Source organism: Oryctolagus cuniculus, chromosome 14 (assembly GCF_964237555.1).
Source record: "Oryctolagus cuniculus chromosome 14, mOryCun1.1, whole genome shotgun sequence".
Lineage (NCBI taxonomy): Eukaryota > Metazoa > Chordata > Mammalia > Lagomorpha > Leporidae > Oryctolagus > Oryctolagus cuniculus.
In genome coordinates, this window is record NC_091445.1 from 39,425,645 (window position 1) to 39,448,764 (window position 23,120).

General features: G+C 40.5%; 1 protein-coding gene across 10 annotated transcripts in view; it reads right to left on the reverse strand.

The window, feature by feature from the left end:
* Positions 1-1,611: 1,611 nt before the first annotated feature.
* The window catches only part of BDP1 (BDP1 general transcription factor IIIB subunit), a 107,235-nt gene continuing 85,726 nt past the window's right edge, over positions 1,612-23,120 (reverse strand). For 3 of the 10 annotated variants that reach the window (XM_051833241.2, XM_051833240.2, XM_051833244.2), the window contains 9 exons: positions 22,505-22,655; positions 22,131-22,299; positions 18,225-18,288; positions 17,411-17,582; positions 16,492-16,696; positions 9,687-9,726; positions 8,159-8,423; positions 5,465-5,714; positions 1,612-4,252 (listed from right to left, as the gene is read on the reverse strand). In XM_051833241.2, the coding sequence (XP_051689201.1) occupies positions 4,121-4,252; positions 5,465-5,714; positions 8,159-8,423; positions 9,687-9,726; positions 16,492-16,696; positions 17,411-17,582; positions 18,225-18,288; positions 22,131-22,299; positions 22,505-22,655 (1,448 nt within the window). In that variant the 3' untranslated portion in view covers positions 1,612-4,120. The remainder of the gene's footprint in view (positions 4,253-5,464; positions 5,715-8,158; positions 8,424-9,686; positions 9,727-16,491; positions 16,697-17,410; positions 17,583-18,224; positions 18,289-22,130; positions 22,300-22,504; positions 22,656-23,120) is intronic. The other 7 variants (XM_070056571.1, XM_070056570.1, XM_070056568.1 and 4 more) reach the window with 4 other exon arrangements.

The following is a 23,120-nucleotide window of genomic DNA, read 5'->3' on the forward strand; positions in this document are numbered from 1 at the left end:
TACCATACTAAAGTGCTAGTTTGATTCCAAGTTGATTTGCTTCAAATTCAGCTCCATGCTGACATGCCTGGGAAGGCAACTGATGATGGCCCTACTGTATGGGCCCCTGCCACCCTCATGGGAGGCCCAGATGGAGTTCTTGGCTCCTTACTTCACCCTATCCCAGACATGGCTGTTACAGCCATTTGGGTGAGTAAGCCAGCAGAAAATCTTTTTCAGAGCTGGCACTGTGGCGTAGCGGGTAAAGCTGCTGCCTGCAATGTCAGCTTTCCCATATGGGCACCGGTTCAAGTCCCAGCTGCTCCTCTTCCAATCCAGCTCTCTGCTATGGCTGGGAAAGCAGAAGATGGCCCAAGTCCTTGGGCCACTGCACCCATGTGGGAGACCTGGAAGAAGCTCCTGGCTTCTGGCTTCAGATTGGAACAGCTCCAGTGGTTGCAACTATTTGGGGAATGAACCAGCAGATGAAAGACCTCTCGCTCTGCCTCTGCCTCTCTGTAACTCTGCCTTTCAAATAAATTAATAAATCTTAAAAAAAAAAAAAAGGAAAATCTCTTTGTCTTTCCCCCCTCTGTTTCTCTGCCTTTCAAACAAATAAATCTCTTTAAAAAAAAAAAAAAAAAAGAAAAAAAAAAAAAAGAGGAAGGAACCCATGTTTAATCCTGGAAGACATTAGATTAACTGACAGGTACAGAAGGGAAAAGTGAAGAGGTTAGCACTATGCCCAGTTTAATAAATCATAGCTTCTTATTTTGAAAAGGTGACAGGTTTCTAAAAATCTAGACGGGAGGAAATGAGAATGAATTTAATATGCAAAATGTGTGACATAAAGTATTCTACCTTGTAACATGTTGGTTCCCAGTTTGACTTTGCCCTTCGAAAGAAAATACGAAGATTCAGATACACCACATATTAAAAAAAAATTAATCGAAAAGAAACACAATTATTCCTAGCACTAGAACAAAATATAGGTTGTCATAAATAGGATACTAGATGATAATAAACAAAGTCTGCATCATTATAATAAAAACTATTTTTTTAGACTTCTGTACTTGACATTGTCCCTAAAAATGGGCAGACAAAAAAATGCAGCCCATATGAGCAGCTCTTTGATAGTATAGCAAAACTCAAGGCCAAGTATCTGGAGAAATGACTAGACTGCCTACATTTCAGGAAAGTTTCCAGACATTTCTCTCGACTAAACTTTTTGGCCAACTCAGATTCTGCCAATATCTACTTTGTAAATCCAACTTTATATTATATCCAGGTCTAAAGTTTCCCATTTGTCTTTCTCTACAGAGAAAACATAGTGTGTGGTAGAAGAAGAGGAAAAGAAATGAGTAAAACAGATCAAGCTCATATATTTAGAAATTCATTATAGAAGGAGAAAATAAATGTAAGCAATTTTTTACATGTCAGAGATATGGGGGCAGGCTGTTCTTTATTCTTTACTCTTACAAGAGCAAAACATAGCAAGCTTAGAAGAATAAAAATTAATTCTTCCAGCTGTGTTTTTACAGAAGGAAGAAAGTAAGTGCACAGTATAGGTGAAAACAGTAACTGGTTTGGTTAACTGAACATAAATAACTTGTTTGAAAAGGACACAATAGAAATGGTATAAAATAACTTTTATTTACATAATTTATATCTATAGAACATAATGCTTTCTTTAGAACAAGAAAATTTACAAATGACAGATACTGCTTTTTTTTGTCAAATACTTCTTCAAGCAAGATAATATACATGGTCACTTCTAATTCAAATAACATGGTGGTAAACAGTGGATATTAACATTTTTATCTGAGTCTCAACCATTTACCAACAATTAGGCCCTGAAACCATCATGTTGATCACTTTCTAAAGACATCAATGTTCAGAAGGAAAAATCAAGAAAAGATAAATCCCTTCAATCACATCTCCTTTAAGATTTATAAAATCAATTCTTTGCAACATCTTCTTACATTAATCAGACTCAGCATAGGTCTTTCCATCTTACAAGATAAATACACTGATTATGTTTCTCTTTGCCCAAGATCCATTTTAAGAAAAACTAGGATAATTTAGTTGGCCAACTTTATTCTCTAATAAAAGGAATGCCTTCTGTATTCTTTGTACAGTAATTTTATCTTCCATAAAATTATTTTACTGTAGATGAGCAGGAATAGATGTGGACAAAGTTAAAAAATAAATATTACACAGGGATAACAGTCATGGACATCCAATACTCAACATTAATTAAGAGAAGGAAGCCTTTTCAGAATATGAGATTGTTTAGAATTTACAAAAACAAGTTATAAAATAGCAATGTGGTTTACTCCATGATTTTTGTAACATATTAATCACACAAAATAAATAAATGCATATCTATAGAGAATCTCCCAGTTTATACATCCTCTCTTGTGACAAAGTTACTGTAAATTTTACTATAAGGCAATGAATACGAAAGCTCTTACAGCAATCATTTCAACAGATTAGCTTTACTGTTACACTTGCTGAGCCACACTCCTTCTTACTAAGGAGCCTGAAAACTGGCTACCAGTGTTTCAACATATAGACACAATTATCTGGACTTTAAAATATCTTCCCAATAAAAATCTGATCAGTTCATAATGCAATCCACACATCAGACTTTTAGGCACAAGTCATGATTTCAACAACTCATACATAGACACGTCAGCACCACAGGGGTCAAATCAAACTAGGAGCCCAATTCAGCCACGGTTCTCCATTCAAGTACTGTCTGTGGCTGCTTTCCCACTCAAAGGGCAGGCTTGTCTGGCTGCCACGGTGACATCTGGCAAAGCCCAGATTATTCTGCACAAAATGTTTCCAACTCAAAAAGCTTTGCAAATAAAACCACAATCAATCTGCTCTTGGAGAAGTTTAATTTGAACTCCTAAGATTTGCTGGAATAGGTAACAGATAATTATCTACTCTATTTAATAATATGTAAATCATGAAGCTTCAAAATTAAAAACCCTAAATTCATATTGATGGTAATCACTGACTTTTATATAAAGTCTTATTACATTATTTTCTACTTTTAACATCAAAATTATGTTGTGTACTTAAAGGCCTAAGAAGTTCCTTGAGCAGAAATTAATGGTGGAAAAACTATCAAGAAGTAGGTTTTTGTTTTTTTTTTTTAAAAAGGAGTGTGTATGTGTGTATATAGGAGATTGCGTTTTGTATGGAAATTTTTTCATAAATCAACTTACGAGTTTTTCTCACCCATGAAAATCCTGAGATTATTCAAGAAATAAAAACAAAAAAATTCACAGTACAAAGATAATAAACGATGAAAAAAAGTATTCAACACATATACACTACCCAAACATTTTAGTTGTATCATTTTAAATATCTTTAAAATTAAAGAGGAAAAGGAGACAAAATTTGTTAATGCCTCCCTTACCCACAATCAGAGGGATGAAAATAATTAAAACTGACTAGCATTTTAAATAAAAAATTTAAAAATAAATAAGCTCTCTGATGTGTCATTTTATAAATAATAACTTTAAATACTAGTTCTTCAATTAGGACTAATGTTACATCACCATGAATTAGAAAAATACATATTTTTCAGTCAGCCAAACAGCTGATAATAGAAAAGTTTTAATCTTAGCATACTAAAGTGGAATTTCACAATTTGCTTTTCTATACTTAAAGGCAACTGAAAAGGCCTTCATCATCACCCCAAAAAACAGACAAAGAAAAAAAACCTTCCAAAGAGAAGTTCACAAAATGTTAAATACAATCAACCTCCAAAGACGTCGGCACTGTGATTTGTACAGAGATATTTATCCACGACATTCCCAATGTCCATGTGTGCTCCGCACAGGAAGAGTCAGAATGTAAACAAGAGCTGCATTTCTGTCTGAGAAAGCAGGTCCTAATTGCTTGGTACTTCCAAAATGCTGAATCAATCAGAAGGAAGGAACCTCAAGCAATCTTTTCCACTGATTACAAAAGCTTCCAATCAAGCTTCAAGCTCCTTAAATATTCAAAATCAATCTAAAGAAAAACAGACAGTGATTTTTTTTTCCTTTCCTTTTTTGCTAAATACTGCTTTGTTGATGTAACTGAGTCCAGAAATTAAAAAGATAAAAAACCTAAGAATGTCTTATTCTGTTTCATCCACTTCAATGAAGATATCATTGAAGAAATACTCAGAGACTGAGGTTGGCTCCTCCGCAGGTGCCTGCTTCTGGCCACTTTTACACTCTTCTGTCAATAAGGGTTGATCACGAGAGTCCTAAAGAAGACAGTGAAAATAAAAATGCATGATAATCTATAGAAGTGAAATTGACACTTTGAGATATGAAGACTTTGAACAGCACTTGTCTCAATTGTGGAGGAACAGTTTTTTTTTTTTCACGCTGTTTGTTGAACTCTACTTTGTATAGAGTTAATCTTATGTATATTAATTAATAATAGATCTTATTTTTAAAAAATAAGAATGGGAATAGCAGAGGGAGGAGAAAGAAGGGTGGGAGGGCAGGTAGGGTGGGAAGAATCACGATGTTCCTAAAGTTGTATTTATGAAATGCATGAAGTTTGTATTCCTTAAATAAAAGGTTTCTGGGAAACAAACAAACAAAAAGAAATAAAAAGAAAAATGCAACACAACATTTAGATACTGCTAATCATAACCTAAATGGATATCATCTGCTTCAAAAACAATATGCCAATAAATACTGACTTCTAAATATGTTCATATGGACCCAACAATTTAATTTCCTACTATTAAAATTAAGGAAATAATCTTGGCCAGCGCCGCGGCTCAATAGGCTAATCCTCCGCCTGCAGCGCTGGCACACCGGGTTCTAGTCCCGGTCGGGGCGCCGGATTCTGTCCCGGTTGTTCCTCTTCCAGTCCAGCTCTCTGCTGTGGCCCAGGAAGGCAGTGGAGGATGGCCCAAGTGCTTGGGCCCTACACCTGCATGGGAGACTAGGAGGAAGCACCTGGCTCCTGGCTTCGGATCGGCACAGCACCCTGGCCATAGGGGCCATTTGGGGGGTAAACCAACAGAAGGAAGACCTTTCTCTCTGTCTCTCTCTCTCTCTCACTGTCTAACTCTGCTTGTAAAAAAAAGAAAAGAAAGAAACACACAGAAATGAAACACACAAACAATTCATAGTCCCTTAAATTCTTATAGGTGTCAGGACATGTCTCCTAAGGCAAATAAAATGCAAGCACTGCTTCATTCTGCTACCACAAGTCAGAAGTGGGCTTTAAATTAAAGTAATGGTAACTGTGTGTACACGTATGGCTAATTCGATACTACAGAGCTGTAACTTCTTAATTTGATAGCTAACTTTTCAGTATGGAGGGGACGCCATGGGGAGGAGCCAGATGCAACTGCTGTGAAATAATTTCTGATATTCAAATAGCAATTATGATGTTTCCCCAGTTAAGTATGAAACCCAACCCATTTTACACAAACAACAGAGTGGTCACCACACACCTGAGCTGCTGAATCGCCAGCATTCTCAGACGGAGCATTAGCAACAACACCTGGAGATGGAAGCGCATCAGAGGACTCCGCATTTTTTTCCTGGCCTTCATTGAGTGGGGTAGACCTTTTCAAATTCTGTCTTGATACAGGTATAAGAGGTTTTAGGCGCTTCTTTCTATGGACCTGAGTGGGTTCATCAGACTCCAGACTATTTTTTGAACATATTAAAGATAAAAATCCCAAGGGTCTTCTGCCAGGTCTAGAAATGCAAAATTAAAAAGTTATTCAAGAATACCTAGAGAGACACATTGATTTTTTTTTCTCTGAATGACAGTGTCTTTTGTACTTTCTCATCATAGTCCTCTATGAAGATACATAGCAATGACAGCAGGTTTCTTTTTAAAGCTTAACATTAAATATTAAATATCTTTCCCCATTTTAATCTTACATTGCTCTGCCTAGAAAAAAATTAAAACTCAAGTTATTTGAAGCCTGGACATATTTCCATGATTAGCCAGGCGATGTAAAAGTTGGTGGCTTTACCTCAGAAATCTGAATATAGACCTACCATATGATCGAGCCATCCTATTCCTGGGAATTCACCCAAACCAGAAGAAATCAGCATATGAGTTATCTGTACCCCTATATTCACTGCAGCTCAAGTCACAATAGCTAAGATAGGGAATCAACCCAGGAGTCCATCAACTGTTGACTGGATAAAGAAACTATAGTATATACACTATGGAGTTCTACTCAGCTGCAGGAAAAAAAAAAAAAAAAAAAAAAAGGAAATCCTGTCTTTTCCAACAAAATGGATCCAACTAGAGACAATTATACTAAGTGAAATAAGCCAGTCCCAACAAGACAGATATCATATGTTTTCCCTGATCTGGGGTAACTAATAAAGTACCTAAAATGTAATGTATTACAGTAAAATGGACATTTTGAGATTCAATGACTATTTACAGCTCTTGTCTCTTCTGTTGAAGAACAGTGTTTTTTTCCTTCATACTATTTGTTGAACTCTTTACTTAGTGTAGGTTTAACCTTACAATCATTAAGTGAAGTGAAAACAAATCTTTGTAAAAATTAAAAGTGGGAATAGGAGAGGGAGGAAGAAGTGGGAGGGAGGGTAGGGTGGGAAGTATCACTATGTTGCTAAATCTGTATATATACACATAAAATTTGTATAACTTAAATTTTTTTTTAAAATAAAGGGGAAAGAAAAAAATGTTTTTTAAAAAGTTGGTGGCTTTATTCTTCCTGCTGTGTAAGCAGGTCTGGGTCCCAGAAAGATAAGACCAGGTTATACTTGTTTTTGAAAAGTGTGTTTCAAGGAGCTGGCACTGTGGCATAGTAGGCTAAGCCTTCATCTGCAGCACCAGCATCCCACATGGGTGTGGGCTCATATCCCGGCTGCTCCTCTTCTGGTCCAGCTCTCTGCTAATGGCCTAGGGAAGCAGTGGAGGATTGCCCAAGTCCTTGGGCCCCTATATCTGTGTGGAGTACTGATACCACCACGCTGTGACAGGCAGTGCTTCCCAAATGAGTATCTTACTATAATGAAGATCATTACACAGTTGATAGCAGGTGTGGCCCAAGTCCTGCACTCCTAACACTGTCCTTGCTGCTGGTCCTAGAACCACACTTTGAGTAGCAAGTAAGGCTCTGAAGCAATGGTCAGCAAACTGTGGTCAACCAAGCCAGGTACAGCCCAACCTGAATCTCTAAGTAGATTTTACTGGAGCACATCTGTTTGTTTACACATGGTTTATTGCTACTTTTGCACTGCAACTGCAGAGCTGAGTAGTTGTAATATAGGCCACAGTTCCACAAAGCCTAAAATATGTACTGTGTGCCCATTTACAAAAAGTGTGCTGTCCTCTGACCTCTGTTCTAAAACACTACTTCCAAGCTGTTTTCACCCAAACCCTCAGGATACTTCCCGCTGTCTATTTTCAGCACATTTCCAAGGCCAGACAAAACATTTTAAGCTTTACTACTTGAAATTTTAGTAACAACAAAATAGATTTACTAAATACGCCTACTTAAGCAACACAGTCCTTTCCCACCGTTTCCCTCACCATGTAAGCTTTTTGAGTATTGCTGACAAGCCAACAGTTATCAATAGCCCAAAAACTTGCTTATAGACTCTGAGGAAAACCAATGTGGGGGAAGCTGGCTTTGGGCTTAAATTCCACACTTACTCTCACAAATAGGAAACCATGCTTTACTTTGTTGGTATGCCATGAAAGAGAAAAAGAACATATTATTTATCTGGGACTTCAAAAAAGCAAGCTCCAGAGTTATCTCAAACATCAGCCTCTTGTCTCCTACCATCCACCTGAGTATGAGCAGCTCCCATATGGCAGAATAGGTGACAATCAGAATCACCATGGATGATCTGGAAAAGGTGTACAACACAGTTTAAGAGTTCCTATCTAAAACAGCCGTCGTAGCAGCACTTAAGAGTCTGGATGTCTGCAGTGAATGCTTATCGGGAATATCTCTGTACTCCCAACTGCTGAAACTTCTTCCCTTTCCGTTCCTGGTACAGACTGGGTTTCTAAAATGCCATCACAGTGCTAGATTTCATCTTTACAGATACACCTAAGTTGTAGCCATTTCATGTACTTCATATTTATACACTGAGAAAGAGAGACGGAGAGAGAGAAGCTTGCACTGAAGGTTGTCTTGTGGTACCTGGACAGTGGCGGCTTTGTGGCAGGTGCCCTGCTCTCCATCTGCTGAGACGTACAAGCAGCATCAGTCCTTCCTTCCTTATCAGACACTGTTGTCTCAACCTGAGGTAACTGAGGCACACTTTTCTCTCCAAGTGTATGGCCAATGTTATCAACAGTTCTAGATCCTATACTTTGCAGAGTTGATTCACGGTGTTCCTTTTGAGGTTCTGGACTCAACGTGCTTCCTATGGTAGGAGAAATATCTTGACCCTTGTAAGACTTCCCTTAAAAAAAAAACAAACCGGAAGGCAAACAGTAAGCACATACATCGAAATAATGCAATTTAATCACAGTATTGGAAGGGCCACTCTATGATAAACCTACCCTAAAAAGATTAGGCTAAATTATAATTAGTGGAGTTACTAGAACTATTAATATAACTGGTAAAAAATTTGCAACAGCCTCTGTAGTCAGATATAAAATAGTCATATCACAATATCTTGCCTATAAAATCTTTTTCTATGAATATTTCTTGAATTTGATGATGATGTTCTAAAAATCTAGGGCTATTATAATATAGAAACACTAACCCAAAGCAGAGGCAGTAATTCCATGGCCACATGGAAAAATTAGGCCCATAGAATCTCAAACACTTAAAGAGGCCTTAAATAGTATTTTAAAAACCTTGAAAAGCATTTAATTAGCACAAAACATGGAGAAATTTCTCGTTAAATTAAAAAAAATTTTTTTCCTTTAAGATAGCTGCTTTTCAGGCCTAGTCCCAGTGGAAATTTTCTAGCAGAGTAAAGGGGGAATGGAGTTGGCAAGTATACCCACTGAAACAAACAACCCAATTACAGATGCGATGGAACACATTGACTAGCATTTCAGTGCACTGTGATTTGTCAAATGCTTTTACAGGACAGGAAGAGATGGGAGAAATATTGGACATTATTAGAAAACAGAAACTCCAATCACGTGTCAGTTTCACAGTCCCAGTTGCGACAACTGAGGTAAAATCTGTGACAATGTTGTAAAGAATGAGAACCACCAAGGTTATTGAACCTTCCCATGGTTAACTCTGTTAAATGTCATTACCAACTTCTTTTTAATTCACAAGTGGCATTGTCACAGTTAAGCAATGGCTAAAGATGAGAATGATAAGCTTAAGGCACATTAAGTTTGAAAGAAAAGAGAAATAACACCATAAAAAATTGATAACAAGTGTATAAAATACAGGATAAATATGTCTGGTTGTCTTATTTATGAGGGAACTGGACCCTAAATGGTTTAATATCCTTGAGAGAGTTTATTCTAACATCCTTTGGGCTTCCATAGGTGACTTAAGCCTGAAAAGATGTCTGGCTCTAAGTGAATTTTCAGGTAATGGTAAGTACCGATTTAAACATTCCTTCATCTTCAACTAAAAGGCAGTTGTTGAAGGGAAGAAATGCTGAGAATAAAAGAATCACTCTCAGAGAAAATACATCAAAAATATTCAGGGGTATTCAGCAACATTCAATCATGTTAAAATTTACTTCACTCACCTGCTTCCTCAAAAACATTTATTAATTCCTTTGAACATACCTGTTTTAAGAAAATTTACAAAAAACATTAGAAATCCATTTATTACATAAAATTTTAAGTCTTTCCTTCTTTAAGAAAGCATGCCATCTCTCAGAAAGCTCTAGAGTCAGACATGTATTACAGGAGGCATACTTACCAAATGTTGATGGAAAAGACACTGCTACCATTAATTAAACTGTTCCAGAGTCCAGTAAAAAGACAGTTGTTAAGTGTCCTTTATTTATTTCATTTGAGAGACAGTTCTCATCCACTGATTTACTACCCAAATGTCTGGAAGCCAGAACTCAAGTCAGGTTTTCTATGTAGGTGGAAGGGATACAACTACTTGAGCTATCACCTGCTGCCTCCCAAGATACACACTAGCAGGAAGACAGAATCAGGGGCAGAGCCAGGGCTTGAAACCAGGCAAGTCCACTCAAAGTGGCACCTTGGGGCCGGCACCGAGGCTCACTTGGCTAATCCTCCGCCTGTGGCACCAGTATCCCATATGGGTGCCGGGTTCTAGTCCCAGCTGCTCCTCTTCCAGTCCAGCTCTCTGCTGTGGCCCAGGAGGGCAACGGAGGATGGCCCAAGTGCTTGGGCACCTGCACCCCTGTGGGAGACCAGGAAGAAGCACCTGGCTCCTGGCTTCGGATCAGCGCAGCGCCGGCTGTAGCAGCCATTTGGGGGGTGAACCAACAGAAGGAAGACCTTTCTCTCTCTTTCTCTCACTGTCTGTCAAATAAAAAAAAAATTTTTTTTAAAAGTGGCATCTTACCCACTGTACCAAATGCCTGCCCCTCAAATGCTTTTTATGAATCAAGCCTAACCAGTTAACCAGTCTCACGTAACATCAGTGTATAAATTCCATATGAAATGTTACAGACCACCCCATACTGGAGTGCCAGTCTGAGCCTTTCCTCTGACCCAGCTCCCTGCTAATGTGCACTCTGAGAGGCAGGACACAGTGGTCCAAGTAGGTGGGCTGGGATCACCAACAGGGGAGGTCCAGATGAGGTCCTGGCTCTTGGCTTCCATCTGCCCAAGTCCCATCTGTTGAAGATGGAAGATCTTTCTCTCTGTCACTCTACTTTACAAATAAATAAACTTTAATGAAAAAAGATATCACAGTCACTAAGAGTTTGTTTCAGGAATGCAGAAAACACACAGTATTACACAGTCTATACAATTCAACAGCTCTGAGGAGAAAAGTCCTATCTCTTTATAGAAAAGGTGTCCAACAATACTCAATCTTGAAAAAAACTGAGTGAAATAGGATTACCATTTTCTTCACATCATAATATGTATCCATCACAGTCTGAAAGTGAGTATTTTACTTACTAAACATTGGAAGTACTCCCACTGACACCAGGAACAAAGAAAAGATGTCCAATAATGGGACTATTAACATTTTAAGTTATTTGAATACAATTTTTAGAAAGGAGAAAGAAATTAGAGCTTTAAAAAGTAGAAGAGAAAAAACTAAAACTACATATGCAGATGAAATGACTGCTTACCTATAAAACTCAAGAGAGTTAACTGAAAAACAGCTGCACACAATGAGGAAATTTAGTAAGCACTTCAGATAGAAAATAATTGTTCGGAGCCAGCATTATGGCATAGTGGGTTAGGCTGCTAGAAACTTTTATTTTATTTTATAAAAGATTTATTTATTTGGGGCCGGCGCCGCGGCTCAATAGACTAATCCTCCGCCTTGCGGTGCCGGCACACCGGGTTCTAGTCCCGGTCGGGGCGCCGGATTCTGTCCCGGTTGCCCCTCTTCCAGGCCAGCTTTCTGCTGTGGCCCAGAAGTGCAGTGGAGGATGGCCCAAGTGCTTGGGCCCTGCACCCCATGGGAGACCAGGATAAACACCTGGCTCCTGCCTTTGGATCAGCGCGGTGCGCTGGTCGCAGCGTGCCAGCCGTGGCAGCCATTAGAGAGTGAACCAACAGCAAAGGAAGACCTTTCTCTATGTCTCTCTCTCTCACTGTCCACTCTGCCTGTCAAAAAAAAAAAAGGTAATATATCAAAAAAAATAAAAGATTTATTTGAAAGGTAGAGTTACTGAGAGGCGCGCAACACGCGTGCACACACACACACACACACACACAGAAAGAAGAGAAGTCTTCCATCCGCTGATTCACTCCCCAATTGGCTGCAACAGCCAGAGCTGCGCTGATCTGAAACCAGGAGCCAGGAGCTTCTTCTGGGTCTCCCAGACGGATGCAGGGGCCCAAGGACTTGGGCCATCTTCTACTGCTTTCCGGGGCCATAGCAAGGAGCTGGATTAGAAGTAGAACAGCTGGGTCTTGAACCGGCGCCTGTATGGGATGCTGACACTGCAAGTGGCAGCTTTACCTGCTACACCACAGCGCCGCCCCTAGAAACTTTATTTTAAATCTCAAAGAAGACCTTTCAGTGTATAACGTAATCCCCTAAAGCCACAAATGAAAAGATTAATGAAGTTGATGACAGAAAATGAAAAAAATGTGTGCATGCCTCTCTAAATGCAGTATGCATGCATTCCAGAATTTTGTACAAACAATTCTGTTTTAGGGAGCAGTTGTTTAGCCAAGTGGTTAAGATATCAGAGTGTTCCATATCAGAGTGGCTGGGTTCAGTTCCTAGCCTCAGCTCCTGACTAGCTTCCAACCAACACAGACCATGGGAGGCTAGGATGATGGCTCAAGTAATTGGGTTCATGCTACCCATGTAAGAGATCTGGATTGAGGTTCCTGGTTCCGGTTCCTGGCCATTGCCTCAGCCCAGGGTGGCCATCGCAGACATCTGGGGAGTGTACCAGCAGATGGGAACTTTCTGCGGGTCTGTCTGTTGCTCTCTCTCTGCTTCTCAAATAAAACAATAAAAATTTTTTAAAAAAGAAAGTTTAGAAAATAGAAACCACAAATAAGCCCAACAGATACTATACTTTTCTTAAATAGCTGTACCAATGTACATCTATTTTTTTTAAACAGCACAGTATAATCTGGTTTTAGATTTAAATTTAGTTTTGGATTTAAGTTATGCACTATGCTTTCTGCCATGCTATTATTGAACATACTTTTTTTTTTTTTTTTTTTTTTTTTGACAGGCAGAGTGGACAGTGAGAGAGAGAGAAAAAGGTCTTCCTTTTCCGTTGGTTCACCCTCCAATGGCCGCTGCGGCTGGTGCGCTGCGGCCAGCGCACCACGCTGATCCGAAGGCAGGAGCCAGGTGTTTATCCTGGTCTCCCATGCGGGTGCAGGGCCCAAGCACTTGGGCCATCCTCCACTGCACTCCCGGGCCACAGCAGAGAGCTGGACTGGAACAGGGGCAACCGGGACAGAATCTGGTGCCCCGACCGGGACTAGAATCTGGTGTGCCGGCGCCACAAGGCGGAGGATTAGCCTATTGAGTCACGGTGCCGGCCCTACACATACTTTTAAAACAAAGCAAAACAATGTCTCCTGGGAATGCTAACAAATTGTTAAAATTGGCTAAGAGGTACATGGGGATACATTAGGCTAGACAATATTCATATTAAAAAGATAAACAGGTGTGGGCATTTGGTGGTGGTTAAGATGCTGCTTGGGAGCCCCTCATCTGCATACTGGAGTGCCTGGGCTCCCCTCCTGATTCTCGCTTTCTTTTTTTTTTTTTTTGACAGGCAGAGTGGACAGTGAGAGAGACAGACAGAGAGAAAGGTCTTCCTTTTTGCCGTTGGTTCACCCTCCAATGGCCAGCGCACTGCGCTGATCCAATGGCAGGAGCCAGGTACTTCTCCTGGTCTCCCATGGGGTGCAGGGCCCAAACACTTGGGCCATCCTCCACTGCACTCCCTGGCCATAGCAGAGAGCTGGCCTGGAAGAGGGGCAACCAGGACAGAATCCGGCGCCCCGACCGGGACTAGAACCCGGTGTGCCGGTGCCGCAAGGCGGAGGATTAGCCTAATGAGCTGTGGCGCCGGCCTTCTCGCTTCTTGTTAATACACAACTTAGGGGGCAGCCTGGGATGGCTCAAGTAGTTGGGACCCTGTCACCCATGTTGGAGATCTACACTGAATTCCTGTTAATGGCACCTGGCTTCAGTCTGGCCCAACCGCAGCTGTTGCAGGTATTTGGGGAGTGAACAAGCAGAAAGATGAGCTCTCTGTATCTCTCAGTCTGCCTCTCTGTTCTTCTGCCTTTCAAATAAATGCTTAAAATAAAAGGCTACGCAAAAAAAATTTTAGGAAAAAATAATAAACACAGTCAAAATATAAATGACAAACTAAGAAAAAAAAATAGGTGTAGTTTATCACAGACACCGAATAGAAAGTGCTTCTAAACCTATAAGAAAAAAAATCAACCCAGTTGAAAGTGGGTAAAGAATATAAAACTCATTTCAAAGAAAAGGATACAAAAATGGCTTTTAAGCATATGAAAAGATGTTCAATATCGGCCACAACATGAGAAATCACAACTACTCTGGGATACCATTTATTATTATTATTATTATTATTATTATTATTATTATTTTAAGACATGTATTTATTTGAAAGGCAGAGATCTTCCATCTGCTGGTGCACTCCCAAATGGTTGCAATGGCCAGGGCTGGGCCAGGCTGATGCCAGGAGCCTGGAACTCCATTTGAGTCTCTCATGTGGTTGGCGTGAGCCCAGGTACTTGTGCCATCATCTGCTGTTTTCCCAACCACATTAGCAGGAGCTGGACAGAAAATGGGGCAGCTGGGATTCCAACTGGCACTCTGATATGGGATGCCAGATGGGACTTGAACTAGCACTCACATGGGATGCCAGCATCATAGGCAGCAGCTTAACCTGCTGTACCACGATGCCAACCCATGAGATTCTACTTTTTATCCACCAGATAAATCTGCCATCATCCAAGAATTATCAGTCTTCAATTTTTCCTCTCAAGTGGCAGCTTAATCTGATATAAAACAATGCCAGCCCTTCTGGGATACCATTTTATTAAGAAAAGATTTACTTATTTATTTGAAAGGCAGAGTTAGAGAGAGAGAGGTAGACACAGAGAAAGAGAGATCGTCCATCTGCTGGTCCACTCCTCAAATGTTCACTAAAGCCAAGACTGGGCGAGGTGAAGCCTCCTTTCCAGGTCTCCCATGTGAGGGGCAGGAGCCCAAGCATTTGGGCCATTTCCACTGCTTTTCCAGGCACATTAGCAGGAAGCTAGATTGAAAGTAGAGCAGCTAGGACTCAAAATGTTGCTCACACAGGATGCCAGTGTTGCAGGCAGCAGTTTAACCCACTGTACCATAATGCTGACCCCTGGGATATCTTTTTTTTTTTTTTTTTTAAGATTTTATTTTTATTTATTTGAAAGGCAGAGTTATAGAGAGGGGAAGAGAGAGAAAAGAGACAGAGACAGAGATCTTCCATCTGCTGGTTCACTCCCCAAATATCTGCAATAACCTGGGCTGGGCCAGGTCAAAGCTAGGAGCTTCATCTGAGTCTTCCACGTAGGTAGCAGGGGCCTGAGTACTTGGGCCATCTTCTACTGCTTTTCCAGACACATTAGCAGGGAGTTGGACAGAAGTGGAGCAGATGGACTCATATGGGATGCCAGCATTGCAAATGGAGGCTTAACCTGCTCCTCCACCATGCCAGCCCATAGGATACCATTTTTATCTACCAGATAAATCAAAGTACACTGCCTCTGTATCCGCTATCATCCAAGAACTATTGGTCTTCAATAATTCCCTTGAGAATATAGATTCCAAATCAACTGTTTCACAAATTTCAGAAAGTGCAGTTACAAATTATGATGAGTACTAGAAAGAGTAACAAGAAGCCACCAGTACGCGTGGTCTGGTCAGATGTCCCTAAGGCAGTGATGACTAAGCTAAAGGAGCCTGGTATGCTTTGCAAGGAAATGTTTTGTACAGAAGGGACAACAAATTAAATGCCCTGGAAACTTGGAAGAGTTACACAGTGCATTCAAGGGATGGAGAGAAGCTAAAAAGTGGGGAAGAGACTAGCACAAAAATCAGACTAGAGACAGAAACGAGCCAACTATAAAGGGCACTAGAGGCTCTGGTTTTATTCCTAAGGACAAAAGAGAACTTTAAGCATTATGATTATTACTATGTTTAAATATCAGGAAAGTTTACAGAGAGGTGAAGTATCATATCCAAGATACCATAGCTATTAAGTAGTATAGCCAAGGTCACAGAGATGGATATGAGGTTCTTGATTAATGTCCACTAATTTTCAACTAGAACTAGTCAAAAACTATAACCTAAGACCAGTTTTACCTAGATTATTTACTTTAAAGCAATTATATTCATTCCATTTGGGTTGGAATTATTATTCTAAATTATTCTATGTTATTTTGTTCTATTCTAGTCTAAAGGCAGAGAGACAGAGAGAGAGAGAGAGAGAGAGAGATCTTCCATTTGCTGGTTCACTCCCCAAATTTCCACAACAGCTAGGACTGGGCCAGACTGAAGTCAGGGGCCTGGAGCTTCATCCAGGTCTCTCATATGGGTGGCAGGGACCCAAATACTTGAATCATCATCTGCTGCCTTCCAGCAGGCACATTAGCAGAAAACTAGACCAGAAAGAGAGTAGGTGAGACTCAATCCAGGCATTCTGATTCAATGGAGCTGTCCCAAGCAGTGACTTAGCCACTGAACCAAATGCCTACTACTCCTGGATTATTTATGAATTAAAGTATAAGAACTATCTTTATATATGTCTAAAAGTTTAAAGAGAGTAAAGGAAAAAACAGAAGCAAGAGCTGCTGCAGTAAGATCATGTTATTTTCTAACTGATTCTCTCTTACCTCAGAGGTGTATTCTTGACAATCATCTCCTGACGCGAGTGAACTCTTTTTGGCAGGAGGAACCTGGTCACTCTCATCAAGGCTGCAATGAAATCTTTTCCTAGATATAAGATCCAAATTAGCAGGAGGCTTTTTAGAATCATTTCTTCCAAAATCTGATAAATACATGTCATCTTTAATAAATGATGTTACTGGTAAATTTACACTGCATAGAAAATAAAAACATATTCAAACAGTGAATTAGAAGCTACTTAGTAAGAACGAAGATAACTATTACAATGAAAAAAAAACCTCCTAATTAATTATATAGATGGTCACAGCCATAAAAATACTAGTTTCAAGTTCCATTCATATTTCCATTCACCTAACTTCTACAATACTGAGTTAAATCTGAGGTATATAATGCTTTCCATCTCTGTAGAGTTAAACTAAAATCTAAAATCCCTGCCTAATATAAAAAGCTTCAATTTCTAATGGTACTTAATAGACAATAAAGTGTTATAGACAATAGTGGTTAAAATATAATGTAACATGTCTACAATAGGGAGTTAAAATACAAGTATCAGGAATATACAAAAATGTTACTTCTCTATCATTTTTTGCAACTTTGTGTTAACATTTATTTCAGTTTTGTATATATATGTTTACTTTTAACAAGTATCCAGACTACCAAATTTTTTTAGCTTTCAAAATAACTTAAGATATAAAACAAGTTTCAAATTCTAAGTATTATACTTTAAATGGGATCTTTATCAGGTATAAAATCAACCACATTAAATGTCTTTTCTGTTACCATATAATTACTAATTAAGATTCCACAACAATTACAAATAATGTTCGTGAACAGCTTGTTCAACTGATACTATTCCATTCACAAAGCGCCTTTTCTCCTAGCAAAACAATTTAGCTCATTCATTACCTCTTATCACCTTTTTCTTCAGTGTTCACTGACTTCACCAATATGGGTGCTGGCAACAAAGGGGCAGGCATTAATTGGGCAGTGGCGTCAGTAAATTCTTCAGCTGTGTTAGTTGGGATTTCCACCAGAGTTAGAATGAATGCTTGTTCGTCTTCTCCTTCTTCGTGGATGACTAAAAAAGTTGAGAAGTTAGTAATAGAAAGGTGAACCATGAAATAACACAAAATCATTTATTTCATCTCTGAAAAGGTAGTTTCATGACAATTTACCATCAAAATAAAAAACTAAATCACATATCATCACCCCTTACCAAGTAACTTCATAAAGAATAACAACGATACTGGGTCAGTGTTGTGATGCACCAAGTTAAGCCACCACTCGCAAGGCTGGCGTCCCGTATCAAAGTGCCAGTTTGCACCCTGGCTGTTCTGATCCAGCTCCTGCGAATGTGCTTGCGAAGGCAGCATGCAATGGCCAAGCACTTGGGCCCCTGCCCCTCACGAGTTACGGGCTCCTGGCTTTGCCTGGCAGAGCCTTGACTTGTGGTCATTTCTGGAGTGAACCAAAGATACCCCTCTTCCCCATGCATGTGTGTCACTCTGCATTTCAAATAAACAAATAACTCTTTAAGAATAAATCTGATCTATCATGTAGATAATTTATGCTAAACAACAAAATTGATAAACACAAAGTACTTGAAGTTTTTTTCCTCATTTAAGGCTACCATATAACTTAAAAAAAATACTGTTCTGTGCTTTTCCATAGTTACATGAGGCATAAAAATCATACTATCCAGCTCTGACACTTGTCATACCTGTTAAATCCTGAGGATTGATTACATTCTCTTGTTGGACTTCTGGAATACTAGTTGGTATACACTGTCATAAAAAATTAAAATGAAGGTTGAGGTTAGCCAGGTCTAATTTTTAAAAAGTTTTCCTGAAAATGTGACACCACAGAAGAATTCTTTCAAAATTCAACAGCTGGAGCAGGCATTTAGCCTAGCAGTTAAGATGCTCATATTCCACATCAGAGTGTCTGGTTTTGATTGCAGGCTCTGGCTCCTGATTCCGGCTTCCCATCAATGCAGACCATGGGAGGCAGTGGTGACGGCTCAAGTAATTAGGCTCCTGGCTCCTGGCTCCTGGCTCTGACTCTGGCCCTGGCCCTGGCCCTGGCCCAGCCATTACAGGCATTCAGGAAGTAAACCAATGGTTAGAAGCTCACTTTTCTCTCTTGCCTCTCAAGTAAAAGAACAAAATCTTAAAACTCACCACTTTATTAAACCATGTACAATTGTTCAAGTGTTATGAAATGTTTAGCTATGCCAATAAACTTCTGATTCACTCAAATAAAGAATTCTTGTATAATATGAAATGATTTTCAAAGCAACAGGACAGAGAGAGCCAAATCCCTTAACCTTCTCTCTACTCCCATCACACCAGTCACTGGTTCAATCAACAATGTCAGTAATTGGGCCAATGCTGTGGCACAGTAGGCTAAACTACTGACTGCGGTGCTAGCATCCCATATGAGCAGCAGTTCAAGTCCTGGCTGCTCCTCCAAAACAGCTCTCTAGTTATGGCCTGGGAAAACAGTGGAAGATCGCCCAAGTGCTGGAAACCTGCAACTGCATTAGAGATCTGGAGGGAGCTCCTGGCTCCAGATCAGCCCAGTTCGAACCACTTTGGGGAGTGAACCAGAGGATGGAAGACCTTTCTGTCTGTCTCTCCTTGTCTGTAACTCTACCTCTCAGTTAAAAAAAAAATCTTTAAAAAAAAAAAAATCCATCCTGGACATCACTAGGACAACTGGGGAAATTTGAATGGGAACTGTATATTATGCATTATACAATACTATTGAGTCAATCTTAAATAATACTGAGTGTGACACAGTATTATCACATCTCTGCAAGAAAATGTCCAGGGGCCAGTGCTATGGCGTAAAGAGTAAAGCTGCCACCTGCAGTGCTAGCATCCCATACAGGTGCCAGTTCAAATACTGGCTGTTCCACTTCTGATCCAGCTCCCTGCTAACACGCCTGGGAGAGCAGCAAGGCCCAAGTACTTAGGCCCCTGCACCCACCTGGGAGACTTGGAATAAGCTCCTGGCTCTTGGCTCTGGCTTGGCCTAGCTCTAGCCATTGTGGTCATTTGGGGAGTGAACCAGCAGAAGGAAGATCTCTCTCACTATCTCTCTTTCTCCCCCCTCTCCCTGCCTCTGCCTCTCTGAACTGTGTCTTTCAAATAAAAAAAAATAAATAAATCTTAAAAAAAAAAGAAAGAAAAGAAAATGTCCATAAAAGATGGAATATTTGGAGTAAAGGCTTATATTTGTAGCTTTCTTTCAAATGGTTCAGTTTTAAAAAGTATCTTTCTGCCTATAGAGATGGAGAACAAGACAGAAAGCAAACAAATGAGGCAAAATGTTAACAATGAATGAATCCAAGTAAAGGGAATGGAAAGGTCTTCGTCAGATTCTTGTAACTTTTCTCTAGGTTTGAAATTACTCCAGCAGCAGACAGTTAAGCTGCTAGTTGGCATATATCAGAGTGCCTGGGTTTCATGACTGCTTCTGGCTCCTGACTCCAATTACTGCTAATGCATACCCTGGAAGGCAGTGGTGATGGTAACAGGGGGAGGGGGAATGCACTCCTGCCATCCACATGGGAGACCTAAACTAAGATCTCCTCTAGGAATATTTCAGGCATTTGGAGAGTGAACTAGGGGATGGGAGTTCCCTCATGCATGTGCACACTTCTCACAAATGAATAAATAAAAATTATTTCAAAATAAAACTAAAAAAGTTGAGAGTTGAGGATTTTGTAACTTTGGATATACTGAAACTCCTTAGCTAGTCTTTAAAAATCTTCTTATGATCTGTCTATAAGGTACCTTTTTGGCTTTACTGCTAACCACTTTCTTCATTTACATTCCACTTGTAATTATAATCCCTGAACATTTCATGCTATTTCACACATGTTCTGGCCCTTTAACTGGTTAGTTTATACTTTTTCTTCAATAACAAGACTTCTCCCACCTGGGGAGCTTTAAAAAAAAAAATCACGCATGGAGCCCATGCCCAGATGTCCAATTTACTGGACTGGGTTGATGACAACTCCTGGGAGTCTTGTGCACAGTACCTATCAAACTGAACTTAACCACGCATCTATTCATCTGTTCCCAAAGATCTGTATCCTTGGTATCTCACATGGTATACACATGTACTAGTAACAGCTCAACTAAGACTTGCTCTATGAATGAACTCATCATATGCCCCGGTTACAGGCAAGAAATTTGTTCTCTACGTATAAAACACTTCCTTTAGGGCTGGCACTGTGGCATAGCAGGTAAACTTGCCTCCTGCAACACCTGCATCCCAAATGGGCACCATCTCGTGTCCCAGCTGCTCCATTACCAATCCAGCTTCCTGCTAATGCCCTGGGTAAAGCAGTGGATAGCCCAAGTGCTTTGGCCCATACACCTACATGGGAGACATGGAAGTTCCTAGCTTTGGCCTGGCCCAGTCCTGGCCCAACCTGGTCATTGTGGCCATCTGGGGAGTGAACCAATGGATGGAAAACATCTCTCTCTGTCTCTCCCTCTAACTCCACCTTTTCAATAAATAAAATAAATCTTAGAAAAAAAATCCTTCCTTTTGTCCTTTTCCAAATATTTTACAAGAGTATTAGCTGTTTTATCCTAGGCTCCAACACGGGAACCATGCTTCATTACAATTCTGTACAACAGTATATTCTGGAGAAGTTAGAACTACAAGGAAAGCAGGCAACGTTGTGGCACAGCAGGTTAAGCCACTGCTTGCAACACCAGCATCCCATACCAAGGTGCTGGTCAGAGTCCCGACTGCTCTGCTTTTCATCCAGCTCCCTGCTAATATGCCTGGGTAGGCAGCAGATGATGGTCCAAGTACTTGGTCTCTGTCACCCAAATGGAAGACCAGGATGGAGTTCCTGGCTGCTGGCTTTGACCTGGCTGTTTTAGCCATCTGGAGAGTGAACCACAGGATGCAAAAATTGTCTCTCCTCTCTGTTGCTGTACCTTTCAAATAAATACCTACATCTTAAAATAAAACAGGGGCCAGTGCTGTGGTGCAGCGGATTAACACACTGGCCTTAAGCGCTGGCATCCCATGTGGGCGCTGGTTCTAGTCCTGGCTGCTCCACTTCCCATCCAGCTCTCTGCTGTGGCCTGGGAAAGCAGCAGCAGATGGCCCAAGTCCTTGGGCCCCTGCACCCACGTAGGAGACCCAGAAGCGGCTCCTGGCTCCTGGCTGGCTCAGCTCCAGCCACTGCAGCCAATTGGGGAGTGAACCATCAGATGGAAGAACTTTCTCTCTCTCTCTCTCTCTTTCTCTCTCTCTCTCTCTCTCTCAGTGTGTGTGTGTGTGTGTGTCTAACTCTCACTTTCAAAAAAATAATTTTTAAAAAAATAAGAAATAATAAAACAAAACACTAAAGTAAACTAACGAGAAAGAAAAAGTATTAGCAGTTGTAGAGGTAGGGAGAGAAGTAACTATACAAATAGCAGGGAATTTGAGGGGTGATGGAACCATTCATGTATTAGTTACATGATGTATATATTTGCAAAAACTTGCAGAACTGTACACGAAAAAGCGTGAAGTTTATTGTACGTCACTTAAACTTGACTGTTTTGAAGTAGGGCAAGGCCCCTACTACCCCGTTATAGCTGGCATCCGTCACCTGCGGCACGTGAAGGGCGAGCACACTGCCTCCCTCAGACTCCTGTCTCAGGGGCTCGTCAACAGAGCTCTCACCGAGAGCGAGTGTGCAGGCCACTGGCTCGGGGGGAACAAGCGGAGCAACTGACGGCATCAGCACGGTTTCCGAGCCCTCCTCTTCCTCTTCATCTCTGAAAGAAAGTTGTAGTGACTTACCAGAAATGAAGCAAACAGCTGGAGAATTTATCTCGAGCTAAGCACATCAACAATAACATAATTCAATAGTTTTTCAAAAGTTTTTAAGTATACATAAAGCAACAAAATTCCTTTTATCATCAAACAGCAATAGCTAAAACAGAATATAAACCAAAACCCAGAATCTCTTCCCTCTTTTACCTTTGAGTTAAGCTTGCTTCTTGTGAAATACTCGTCTCATTGGTACCATGTATGCACTCCAATCTGCCCTGCTCCTCATTCTCTGCTCCTGTAACTGGTCCAAAGCCTTTATCTTCCACTTCTGTTGCTCTGGGAGCATTTTCCTCTGTTTCTTAAATATAAAACACATGTAAGATACAGTTCAAAGTAGTATAGCTAAGTCTCGCAAACCTCTGTTGACCCAAAAATCAACTTATTCATGAGGCAGAAGTGTGATCCTGGCCAATGTTATTGGTGAATCCTGTGCTGCACATATGTCAGTCCTGGCGGCCCCAGCAGCTGTAATCCTGCTTTATGTAATAGCGCTATAATGAGAAATACATACATAAAGGAGGGATAGGTGGGAACATATAAGCTCTGGTTAGCTCCCCATGAGGAGAAGGCTCAGGAGGAGGCCATGCGGGAATGAATAATATCACAAGAGGAAGCAAGTGATTTCTGTATGAAAAAGGCACTGTGAGTCCACCCACTGAGAGCACTGGGAGGCTGCTCAAGCAGCTTAACTGTGGCCTAACTGCATATGCACAATGCACAAAAGTGCTGCTCAATGAGAGGCGATCACAGACATCAGGAACTC